Source organism: Calypte anna, chromosome 33 (genome assembly GCF_003957555.1).
Source record: "Calypte anna isolate BGI_N300 chromosome 33, bCalAnn1_v1.p, whole genome shotgun sequence".
NCBI classification, from domain to species: domain Eukaryota; kingdom Metazoa; phylum Chordata; class Aves; order Apodiformes; family Trochilidae; genus Calypte; species Calypte anna.
Genome location: NC_044275.1, coordinates 1444587 through 1456914, shown reverse-complemented (window position 1 = coordinate 1456914; position 12328 = coordinate 1444587). Strand labels below are relative to the sequence as shown.

Below are 12328 nucleotides of genomic sequence, written 5' to 3'. Positions count from 1 at the left end.
TCGGGGGGGTCTCCTCGGGGTCCCCCCCAGGCTGTGGCTTCTCTCCACCCCCCCCAGGCTGGGGTTGGGGCAGGGGGGGGGGCAGCCACGTCCCTCGTCTCACCGCACTTGGGGGGCACCAACCTGGGGGGGGAAAGGGGAGGAGATGGGGTGAGGGGCTGCAGGACCCATCCTCCCACCCTCCAAAGGGGTCCCACAGCCCCTGACACCCCCCAAAAACCCAGCACCCCCCCCCTCTCCCCTCATCCCCACTCACTCTGGGGTGGGGGGGGGATCCTCAGCGGTGCGGTGCTGCTCACAGCCCTGGCACACCCAGGAGCCCCCAGACCCAGGATGGAGCCCCCCCAGGTGCTGGCCACACTCTGAGCAGACCTGGCAGTTCTGGAGGAAAAGCAGAAGCGTGTTAAGGACATGGGGGGGGGGGAAAAGACACCCCCAGACCCATTATGGGCAGGAGTGGGGGGAGCAGGACCCACCTTGCACCTCCAGGAGCCGGTGAGGAGCCCCTCGGGGGCTGGGTCCACGCAGGAGCTGTGGTGTCCCTTGTCACAGACCTCACAGACCAACATCATGGAGGCCTGGCCGGGCTGCCTGGGGGGTGGGAAGGCGGGGGGGGCCCTGAGGGCTTTGTGTGTGTCCCCCAAAATCCCCTGTAACCCCTCCATCCCCTGCAAACCCCTCCAGTCCCCTGTAACTCCCCCAGTCCTTTGTAACCCCCCCTCCAGGCCTGCTGGGAGGGCTCACCTGCAGGTTTGGCACACCTTGCACTCGGGGCACTGCCAACCCGAGCGTTTGAGGGGTGTGAAGGTGAGGTTGAGGCAGGACCCGTGGTAGTGCTGCCCACACCCCGTGCACAACGTCAGCTCCGCCACGTCCCCCGCGGCCCCGCACGCCGAGCACCGCGCGTCCTCTGCAGGGGGGAGCAGAGAGAAAAGGGGGTGTCAGGGCCTCCCCTCGGCTGTTCAGAGAGGGAAAAGGTGAAGCCCCCAAACCCACGCACCCATCTGCAGGGCCTGGGGGAGGTGCTGGGGGCAGAGGAGCCTCAGGGTCTTCACGGACTGGAAGCAGCCGGCGGCAGCGGCGCAGGGGAAGTGGTAGAGGCGGGGGCAGCCGGGAGCCCGGCAGGGGATGGTGGCCCCGGTTCTCTGACAGTGTTCACATTTCTGAAAGGAAAAAAAAAAAGGAATAGGGGGTCAGAGAAGGTGTCTGCAGCTGGGCTGAACCCCTGGGCATCAGCTCATCCCCCCCCAGGGACTAACTCACCTGTGAGATCCCTGAGAAAACAGCTCTGTGCACCCCGGCCGGGCTGAGCGCCTCCGGCCCCAGCGCCCACGCTGCACACCAGTGGTGCACCCAGCAGTGCCCTGTGGGGAGGGGGTGGGCTCAGGGGGGGCCCCCCGGGCAGGGCACGACACCCAGAGGGGTCAGGGACAGGGTTGGGGGACCCCAGGCTGGGTGGGACACCCCCCAGGAGGGGGCTGAGGGTACCTGGGCACAGGAGGTCTCCAGGAAGGGCAGGACACCCAGGGGAGGGGGGACAGGGTTAGGGGTCCCCAGGGAGGGGGGGGGACACCCAGGGGAATAAGAGGTAGGGCTGGGGGTACCCAGGCAGCAGAGGACACCCAGGGGATTGAGGACAGGACTGAGGGTCCCCAGGCATGGGGGGGACACCCAGGGGGCCAGGGGCAGGGCTGGGGGTCGTTGGGTCAGGCAGGACACACAAAGCATTGCGGAGATGGGAGGGGGTCCCTGGGTTGGGTGGGAGACCCAGGAGGGGTCAGGGAAAGGGTGAGGGGGGGTCCCTGGGCTGGGTGGGACACCCAGGAGGGGTCAGGGAGAGGGTGAGGGGGGGTCCCTGGGCTGGGTGGGAGACCCAGGAGGGGTCAGGGTGTCCCCAGGCCAAGCAGAACACTTGGGGGGCAGCGTGGGGACCCCCAAGCTGTGACCACCCTCACCCGTGGGCTCAAAGAGCTGTGCTGGAGTCACCCGCTCGGAGAAACCAATCTGGGCCGGGTCATCGTCTACCGGTTCCAGTTCTGGCCCCGGGGGGGGCTGGCCAGGACCCTCGGGGGGCTCATAGCCCACCAGGAGCTGGGGCCAGTCGGGTGCTGGCTCGAAGCGCCGCAGCTCCCGCTGCCCGTGGGGGCTCCGCTCCCCACAGTTGCAGAGGGCACAGCGCCGGGGGGGAGTGCTGGGAGGGGGCAAAAAGGGGGGGTCAGGGGGGTGAGGGACCCCCCCGAGCCCCCCAGCCCACCCCCAGAACCTGCCCCCCACCCGTCCTCACCTTCCAGCCTGGGGAGGTCCCTTCGTGTCCGTGCTCTCCGCGGAGGCTCCTTCGGGGGGTTTCAGGGGGTCCCCCCCCTCTGCACTCCCCATCTCCTCCCTGACCCCATCAGCTGCTGGGAGAGGGGGGGTCACCCATGGGAGACCCCCGAGGGGGGGGGGCCAGAACCCCAGAACCTCCCCCCCTCCCAGCACCCTGTCCCCCACTCACCGGGGGCCTCCGTGTCCTCCTCGCTGGGGGGGTTCTGCTCCTCCATCCTGTCCCTGGGGGGAGGCCCGCGGCTGGGGGGGGGCAGAGCCATCAGCACAGGGACCCCCAAACCCCCTGTGATCCCCCAAACCCCCCATCACTCCCCCCAAACCCTCATCACCCCCCCATGCCCCCCATCAACCCCTCCACACAGAACAGGACAGCCCCCCCCTTACCTGCTCCCCCTGAGCTCAGTTTGGGGGGGGTCTCAGTGCCCTCCCTACCCAGGGGGGTCCTGGGGTTCCCCCCAAAGTGGGAAGGGGATCCCCCCGGGGCACCCCAAACCCCACGAAGGAGGCTCTGGGGAGGGGGGGGCACAAGGACAACGTGACACCGATTAAACCCTGTGGGGGTCACGCCAGAAGTGGGGTGACCGGGGGGGGACCCAGTAGGGAGGTACCAGGCCCCCCAAAGAGCCACCCCCACCCCACAGCTCCCCAGAGGGAGGAGCAGCCCCCTCAGTGCCCCCCCCGACAACCGGGGGGGTTTTGGGGTGAAGCGGGGGGGGTGCGGGGCCCCCTCCCTCGGCACCTCGTGCCTCAGTTTCCCCAGAGCCGCCATGGCCCCGGCCGAGCCCCCACCGGAGCGAGGGGGGGGGGGAGAAACAAAACTGGTGCGGGGGACACCCCCAAAACCGGGCACCGAGGTTGGGGGGGCCGCACCCCCCCCGCAGCCCCCCGGTTCTCCCCGTGCAGCCCGAGGAGGGACACCGGGAAGGGGGGGGGGGGGGGAGAACGACCCCAGACCCCACGAGCCACGCGCGGGGGAAGCGGAGGGACCCAGGGACCCCCCCCCCGCAACTCCACACACCGGGACCCCCCCCCCGGTCTCACAGAACACGCGCACCGGGACCGCACCGGGACCCCCCCGGAACCCCCCGTGGCGCCGCGGGGGGGGTCAGAGGGAGCCCCCGGTGATCTCCGGGCCCGGGGTTTGGGGCTCTGCCCCGAGCAAATCCGCTCCGGTTTCCCGGTGATCCCGGGGGGCTTCGGGCCCGCACCGGAAGGGCCCCGGTGTGCACCGAGGAGGGGGGGGGGGGATCGGTGGAGGGACCGGCAAAGCCCGGGGGGGCTGAAGCACCGCGGGGAACCCCCCCCCTTCACCCTCCCCGGTGTCCCCCGGCCGCCTTCCCCCCTTCCGGGCCCTCCGGTAAGGCCGGAGCAGGCAGGCCCGGTGTCCCGGCCCGCCGCGGCCTACCCGGGCACCGGCACCGGGGCCTCGGCCGTACCTGCGCTCAGGCGGCGGCCCGGGCCCCACGGGCTCCCCGAGCGATGGGCATCGCCGGTACCGGGACACAAAGAGAACCGGGGGAGGAGGGGGAAGAACCGCTCCGAGGGCCCGGCCCGCCGGGGAGGCCTGGCCGGGAGGAGGAGGCGGCGGCGCGGCCCGGGGGGGCCCGAACGTGAGTGCGGGGAGAGGAGGAAGGAGAACGAGGAGGAGGAGGAGGAGGAGGGGGGGGGGGAACCTCTCCCTTCCGGACCCCAACGCGCGCACAGCCCCGGCGGGGCCGCCCCCCGCCCGCCCCCCGGCCCCGCTCTTACCCCCGCGGCCGCCCTACGCCGACGGCCCTCGGGGCGCGGGGCGGACGGTGCTCCCCGGCGCGGCCATTTCCAGAGGAAAGTAGGTCCCGCCGCCCGCCCCCGCCCCGCCCCGCCGGGGCCGCCGCGCTGCGCCCTGGGGGGAGAGGGGGGGGGCGGGTGTGGGGGGGGAGCCGCGGACCGGGGTTGGGGTCGGGAAAGGGGAAAGGGGAAGGGAAGGGGGGGGGGGGGGGGGGGAGAACGGCGGCGGCCGCACTACTTCGCGGCGGGGGGGAAGCTCGGGCGGAGGGAGACGGTGCGCGGCGGAGGGCGCTGCGGCCGCGGGGGGTGTGACGGCGGCGACCGCAGCGCACGCTGCCGGGAGGGATCCCTCCGCCACGCTTAACCCCGGCGGCGCCGGGGCGGGAGCGCGCGCACGTGGGCACCGGGAGGGGGGGGGAACGGGGGGAGGGGGCGGAACCGGGAGAGGGTTTGGCCCCGCCCACCGCGGGAACGGGGCCGCCCCCACCGGGAGGGAGGGGGGGTGAGTGGCAGGCGATCCCCCGGTTCCCGGTGTCTCCGGGGAGAGGTCCCGCGCTGTGCCGCGGAGTGCAGGGGAAGGGGATGTTTGAGACACGCGTGGGTCCGGGGATTCCGCTGGTACCGGGCACGTCCCGTTGAGTTGTCCCCGGTGTGAAGCGGAAGGCGGTGGTTCCGCTGCCCGGTGCTGGTTCGGTCCAACCGGGACCCTGCAGCGCAGCCCGGGTTTGGGGGCCCCGCGACTCTTGGTCCCAACCGGGGACCCCAAATCCAGACCCCCCGGTGAGGACAGGAGAGCTCGGGGACCCCCGGAGAGGCAGGGAGCAGACACAGCCCCCCCGGAGCCCCCAGCCCCACGGGGGCTCAGAGCAACCCCCCCCCCCCCTCCGTACCCCAAAACCTCACCTCGCAACAGCGTAATTGGGCAATTAGCGGTAATTAACCAGGCTGGGTGGAGACCCAGGCTATGGGAACCGCAACCGGGCCGGGCAGTGCAGAACCCCCCCCGCCCCGGGTTCCGAGGGGGGGGAATGGGGCTGCAGAGCCCCCCAAGATGCTCGGTCCCGGGGCACATTCAGGGGGGGACGGTGGGACTGGACCCCCCCTGTACTGCTTCCCCTCCCCCTGCACCCCCCCTTTGCTGCAGAAACAGCCCCCCCCCAATCCCAGGCTCCGAGGGGGGGGGTCACAGACAAAACAAAGTTTAATTGTTCCAACCCCGCGGCCTCGACTCCCACGAGTGGCCGCTGCCAGCGCGGCACGGCAGGAACAACACCCGCATTCACCCACCCCCCCCCGACCCTGGGTGGGGGGAGGAAACAGCCCCCGAGTGTCCTTGTGCCTGTAGGGGGGGGGGGACTGGCGATGAGGAGGGGGGGGTGGGACCCCCACCCCGCTGCCAGCCCCTCCCGTGTGTGCAAAGTGAGGGGTCCCGGTACAACCGAGTGGCCCTGGGACCCTCCCCACAAAACAGCCACCAAGGTGGCTCAGGGGAAGGGCCCAGGGGGGGTCTGCCCCATCCTGGGGGTCTGCCCCATCCTGGGGGGGTGTGTGGGGGGGTCACATCAGGCAGCAGCCAGTGGATCTGCTGTAGGAGTTGTCCACCCGGTCGATCTCCTCGATGATCTTGGTGAAGATCCCTTGGGTCACCTGAGGACAAGGGGACATCAGCCCGGGGACCCTGGGGACCCCCCCATAAGGGGGCTACATCACTGTCGTCCCCCCCCGGCCCCCTCCCCAGACCTGGTTCTCCATGGCTGAGGACTCGAGGAAGATGGCCCCCCAGGACTCTGCCAGCTTCTTCCCTTCATCTGTCCTCACCTCCCGGCTGGAGACAGCAGAGGACGGGCAGGGGGGGTCCCTGGGGAGGGGGGATGAGGGGGGGGGGACACGGGATCCCCAGAACCCTCCCCAGAACCCTCCTTACCTCTGCAGGGACAGATCTGCCTTGTTCCCCACCAGCACCACGGGCATGCTGTGAGGATGAGGAGGGTGAGGGTCTGCCCACCTCCCCCATCACCCCCCCCTCTGTCCCCGTGGGAGGGGGACACCCCCACAGCACCCACCGCGTCTTCCCCCGGCTCTCGTGCAGCTTACTGTGAAGGGTCTGCACCACCTGGAAGCTGTGGGGAGATCCAGACGCTCTCCCCCGTCCTTTGGGGGGGGGGAGACCCCACCTCAAGGGGGTCCTGAGGGGTGGGGGACAGCTTGGGGACGTCGCTCACCTCCGCAGGGAGGTCACCGAGTACACCAGGACGTAGCCGTGGATGCCGATGATGAAGGAGTGGGGCAGGATGCTGTACTCGTCCTGGGGGGGGGCAAGAGGGGTGCCAAAGGGGGCTCTGGGGCCAGAAGCCCCTCACCCACCCCCCCCAAACACCCACCCCCACCCCCCCCTCAGGACCTGTCCTCAGCGTTACCTGCCCGGCCGTGTCCACCAGCTGGAGCTGGAACTCGTCCTTGCCCACCACCACCATCTTGTTGTAGGCTGCGGAGTCAGGGGGTCAGGGGGGGCTGCCTGGACACCCACCCCCTCCCCAGGGACCAACCACTCCCGGGGGTGTTTCAGCCCCCCCAGCAGGAGGCTTTGGGGCCCAGCCCCCCCCAACTTACTGCTCTCCACCGTGGGCTCGTAGCACTCCACGAACTTCCCCTCCAGGAACTGGTGGGCCAGGGAGGTTTTGCCTGGGGGAGATGGAGGAGGGGGGCGAGGGAGCGCATTGCCCACCCCCTCTTCCCGAACAGGGAGAAGAGGGAAGGGAATCCCCCCCCCCTCCTCACTGCCCACTCCCACGGGGATCTTCGGGCGAGGGGATGTCCCGGGGTGATGGGAGCTCTCCGGGAGGAAAGGGTCCAGGCTGAGCACGGCCCCCACCGGGGCTGAGGAACCGCTGACCCCCCCCGACCCGCCACAGCCCCCCCCTCCCGGTGCACCCTCCGTTAACCTCGCTCCCACGCACCCCATGGGCAGTGCCCCCCCAAAAGCCACACGGGGCGGATGCCGCAGCCCCTGTCTACACCCCGAGCCCCCCACACACACGCGGGACCCCCTCCCCGCACTGACCCACGGCGCGGTACCCGAGGATGAGCACTTTGCGGTACCGGAGCGGCGGCATGGAGCGGGCGGGCGCGGCACACAGCGTTATAAACTGCCCGCCGCCACTACACCGGCGGCTCCACGTGACCACAACACCTCCCGCCCGACCGCTCCCATTGGCTGAGCCGCGGCGGAGTGGGCGGAGCGTGGGGGCCGCGCAGGCGCCTTGGTCCCCGGGGCTCCATTCATGAAAACGGAGGGAACGGACGCGGCCACGTGGTGGCTGCTGCGCAGTGGGACGGGGGCGTCCCCCCCCATGTCACCCCCTCAATGTCACCCCCCCATGTCACCCCCCCATGTCACCCCCCCATGTCACCCCTCAATGTCACCCCCTCCATGTCCCCACTCAATGCCACCCCCTCCATGTCACCCCCCCCATGTCACCCCCTCTATCCCCCAGTCCGGGGACCCCCAGGAACACCCGAACCCCCGGAGATCCCCACCCTGGCCTCCTCCAGCCCCAGGGATGCTCCAGCCCCCCCCAGGATGCTGGGCCCCAGCCCCAGGGCCTCCCAGCCCCCCAGGGATCCCCGGGGATGCTCCCACCTCCCCGGGATGATCAGCCCCAGGGACCCGCCGGGGATACCCCAGCTGCCCCGGGATGCCCAACTCCAGCCCCTCCTGCACCCCCCCACGCAGCCCCCACTGTCAACCACGGCTCTGCCAGGGCCATAGAATCTCTTTTATTTATCCAAACAATTAAATAGTAGTATTTCTTTTCTTTTTTTAAAGAGAAGTGGTTAAAAGCAGGCTGCCCCCCTGCCCCGCGGGGTGGGCACAGGGGACATTTATATTATCATTTATAAATAGAAAAATAAAACTCTCAAGCAGGGCGGGTTAGCGGTTAGCACGGTTAGAGCTGGGCCACCCTGTGGCACTGAGCTGGGTCAGGTTGGGGACACTGCAGGTGACAGGGGACCAGACCCAGAGCTGGGGGATGGGCAGGAACCGGAGCATCCCCCCTGCAGCAGTTAATGAAGCAATAAATACGGGGGGACAGTGAGGGTTCAGCCAGGCACCCGGCAGTGCTGCGGGGGTCTTGGGACACAGAAGGGACCCACCCACGACACCCCCTCCCAGCGACCTCCATCCCACCGCCCCATGCCCGTGGGTAGCGCTGAGCTCAGGGACACGGGGGGGGGGGGGGGTGACCCCGTCTCTCCCCCACTGGGTCCAAGGGGGGTGCCCGGGGTTGGAGCCCCCCACTTCCAGTCTGTGGCTTCGTCTGCGGTGCAGCGATGGGGGGGGAAGCTGGGGGTCCCTACCCCTGCAGGACCTCGTGGCCCAGCACAGCCCCGGCCAGCCGGTAAAGCAGGCGGGAGTACCAGTGCATCCCCGGCTCCGGGGCCGTCCCGTTCCCCCCCTCGGGACGGGTGGGGAGCAGCGAAAGGAGCCCGTGGAAAAGGCGGAGTGGGGCGAAGGCACGGTGAGCCCAGCGGTGGCTCTCCAGGACGGCGTAGCAGGATGCCAGCACCCCGTTAACCAACAGGGTCCCTTGGGAGGTGAGGGGGGCGAAGACCCCCACTCCGTCCTCCCGCCAGACCCTCAGCACCCTCGCCGGACGGAGCCCCCCGGCCCCGTGTGCCAGCACCGCGTCTCCCGGTCGCACCCGGTGAGCGAAGACGGGCAGGAAGGTGGCGGTGCCGTTCGTCACCCCCCGGGCTGCGAACACCAAATGGGAGGGGGTGAGGAGCAGCCGGCGCGGCGGGGTGGCCGTCTCGATGGCCACGAAGGATGCTCGCTGGCCCAGGTCACGGTCGAGGAAGAGGAGAACCTCGGTAGGCACCAAACGCCCGCCCGGTTCGGCACCCAGCACCCAATCGCCCCGGCGCAGGTCGGCCAAGCCCCGGCGCTCGCCGCTCCGCAGGGTGACGGTGGCGTGGCCCGGGAAGCAGCCGCCGGTGCGGACGGCCAGCGAGTTGTCTGGGGGGATGGAGAAAGCCGTGGGTCCCCACCGGTCCCCACCACCTCCGGAGGGGAAGTGGCCACGCCACACCTCCCCCCAAACGCACACACACGGTCCCCGAACCGGCCCCAGAACAAAGCGGGTATTTTCCGAACCCCCCCTCTGGTTCCTGTGCACGGGGAGGATGGGTGCTGCAGGGCCCCTTTGTCCACCCCGCACTGACGCCCTTTGTTTGGGGCTGGGGACGGTGACATTTACGGCCACTTTCACTTTCTGTCGATTGTCATCGCCGGGCAGGGTGGGGGCTGAAGCCGGAGCAGCCGCGGGGTTGGGGGCCCCGGACTGTGCTGTGCTCCCCCAGCCCCGGGTTAAAACCTCCCTGTGCCCCGCGATGGGAGCTGAACCCCCAGGGGAAGCTCTGGCCAGGCAGAATTTGGGGGAGGAAATGTGGTTTTCACGGATTTTGGTGGCCAGAAAGGCTGCGGAGAGCTGGGCTGGGGCCTGAAATGGGCTGAACCGGGATGCCAAGAGGGGCTGTGGGCTGGGATCAGGGAATCAGGGAATGGTTTGGGTCGGAGGGACTTCAAAGCTCCCTCAGTGCCACCCCCTGCCACGGGGACACCTCCCACCAGCCCAGGTTCCCTCCGACACTTCCAGGGATGGAGCAGCCACAGCTTCTTGGGCCAACCCGGGCCAGGAACTCCTCCCAGGGAAGAACTTCTCATCTCCAACCCAAACCTCTCCCAGTTTAAACCCATCACCCCCTCTTCCCCCGACTCCAGACCCTCACCAAAAGTTGCCGATGGGGACAGCAGCCCCCAAGCTGTGGCAGCAGCCCCCGCCCCGTGGTACCTGCTCTGACGGAGACGTGGATGTGAGCTTTGGACTCGTAGTAGACCCAATCGAACCCAGCCTCCACGGCCAGGCGTGCCAGCATCCCATACTTGTGGCGGTCCCGGTCCGAGGTGGTGATGTCCAGGGCCCGACCCTCGTAGTGCAGCGAGTCGGGGAGGTGGTGCCCGTCCTCGTCCCAGCCCTCTGTCACCCGCAGCTTCACCCCCGGCCACATGTTCATCACGGCGATGGCCAACGAGTTCACCCGCTCCTTGCAGCGCTGCGGGGGGGGGACACAGACACACCCGCACCGGGGTCACCTCCAGACCCATCGCAGCACCCCAAGGGGGTGTCTGGATGGATACTGGGGCTGTGCGGGGCTTGGGGGGGGAAGGGGGGGTGTATCCCCCTGAGCTTGCCCCCCCGTCTAGGCACAGGTTGAAGGTTAACGTGCCCCGAGGGTCCCGCAGCGGAGCCGCCCCCCCGGCGCGGGCAGCGAGGCAGAACGGGCAGGGGACCGGGACGGGGACAGGAATGGTGTCACCTTCCCCTCGGGCATGGCCGTGACTGATTAATCCGGCGGGGGGGCTGTGGGAGCAGAACCGGGGGCTCAGCTGAGCCTGAACCGAGTCCCGCAGAGGCACCAGGAGAGCTCAGCGTCCCGGGAAGGGGCAAAGCGGGATTCCAGGGGTCCAGGGCCCAGAGTCGATCCCGGTGGCGGGGGTCCCGGTCCGTTCTGGGGTCCTGGAGCCCAGGGTTCAGGGGTGGGAGCACCCCCGCCCCCCCCCGGTGAGGTCACAGCGTCCCCCCGCACGCCGCTCCCCCCGGGCACCGAAGCCGCTGCCGGGACCGCGGGGGCGGGGGTGCGGAGGTCGGGTCCGGAGCGGCCCGACCGGGGGAGAAGGGGGGGAGGCGGCAGCGGCGGGGGGGTAGGAATGTGCCCGGCCCGGCCCGGCCCAGCGACAATAGGTCCCTTCCAGCCCAGCGCTGACCTCAGGCCCCGGGAATGCCGGCCCGGCCACAAAGGGCCCTTTCAGCCGCCCGCAGCCCCGGGACGGCCCCGCACCCGCGGCCCTGCCGGGTCCCGCCGCCCCGGATCGCGGGAGCCGCCGGCGCCGCCTGGACCACTCGCAGCATCCCCCGTTGTCATAGCGACCACGGAACCGCCCCTCGCCATGGCAACGACGAGCATCCCGCCGGGCAGCGGCGCGTCCCGGGCTACTGCCGTCCCATATCCCCCCGGAAAACCGAGGGTCGGGACCGACCCTTCCCCTCTGAGAGGGGGCGGAGCCGCCGGTACCCGGTGCCCACGGTGCAGCGTCCGAACTCGGGGCCACCCGCTCCCCATTAATCCCCGACGGGACGGTCCTTAACACCCAGAGTGCCGCGACCCACCGGTCCCGGGGCTCCGCGGGTGCCGAGCCGCTGCCAAGGACCCAGGAACGGCTCCGGGGACCGAGGAGGGTCCGTGAGCCCCGGGAGGGTCGGCGTGCTCCGGGGACGGTCCATGCGCCCCGGGGAAGGGTCGGGGACCCGGGGAAGGGTCGCTGTCCTCCTCCCCGCTCCCCCATAGCCCCCCGCTCCCCGCAGGGAGCTAGGCCGGGCCGGACCGGGCGCAGCCCCCACCTCGGTCATGAGCCGGTCCGCCCCCGTGTTCTCCTCGTCCTTGAAGATGATGTCGGGGTTGTAGTTGGGCACCAGGTCCCTGAAGCGCTCCGAGCCCCTCAGCACTTTCCCCTCCGCCTTCCCGCTCGCCCCCAGCGTCTGCTCGGGTACGTTGGGCACGAATTGCTTGTACAGCAGCGGCGAGAGCTGCCGCCGCCCCAGCCGTCGCCGCCCCACCGGACCCCGGCCCGGTCCGCAGCCCAGCACCGGGGCAGCCAGCAGGCAAGCGGCGAGGCCGAGCAGGCCGAGGGCGAGCGGGCTCCACCGGGGGGGCATCCCGGCAGCCGCCCCCCGCTGCCTCAGCGGACCCCGCTCAGTCGCCGGGGGCACGGGCGGCCGGGGCGGGCATCGTCCCGGTGCGGCGGGCCCGGGGCTTTTAGAGGGTCGCGGTGCCAGGGGCGGGTCGGCGCCGTTTCCTTCTCACACCCACGGTTCCGTCGCCGCTGCGGGATCCGCGACCCGCCCGGGATGATTGGCCCCCCCGCACCCCGACACCCCCCCGCCGGTGCCGCCACCCACTCCGAACGCGGTGCCCGAGCACCGGGACGGCCCCTGCGCCGCCGGCTCCGCGCCCACGGGCCCGGCACCCCCTCGCCTGTCGCTGCACCGCCGTCCTGGGGTCTCCCCGACCCAACCCGAGCCTCCGGGAAAGTTCTTCTACCGCTCCGTATCGGCACCGGGCACCTCGATCAGAGCGCTGCCTCGGCACCGGGACCCGGGACCCCGCACCAGGCACT

The 12328-nt window shown here is 70.6% G+C and overlaps 2 protein-coding genes across 2 annotated transcripts; both read right to left on the bottom strand.

Moving 5' to 3' along the window:
• Nucleotides 1-5506: 5506 nt before the first annotated feature.
• On the bottom strand, nt 5507-7214 carry RHEBL1 (RHEB like 1). The gene is made up of 8 exons (XM_030468261.1): nt 7154-7214; nt 6703-6774; nt 6510-6577; nt 6315-6397; nt 6156-6212; nt 6017-6064; nt 5833-5917; nt 5507-5739 (listed from the first exon to the last, which is right to left on the bottom strand). Exons 1-8 carry the CDS (start codon nt 7203-7205, stop codon nt 5650-5652), a joined length of 555 nt encoding a protein of 184 aa, XP_030324121.1. The 5' UTR covers nt 7206-7214; the 3' UTR covers nt 5507-5649.
• A 646-nt stretch (nt 7215-7860) lies between these two features.
• Nucleotides 7861-11867, bottom strand: DHH (desert hedgehog signaling molecule). The gene is made up of 3 exons (XM_030468083.1): nt 11553-11867; nt 9945-10206; nt 7861-9109 (listed from the first exon to the last, which is right to left on the bottom strand). The coding sequence occupies exons 1-3, from the start codon at nt 11865-11867 to the stop codon at nt 8448-8450; spliced, it is 1239 nt and encodes a 412-aa protein (XP_030323943.1). The 3' UTR covers nt 7861-8447.
• Nucleotides 11868-12328: the final 461 nt, after the last annotated feature.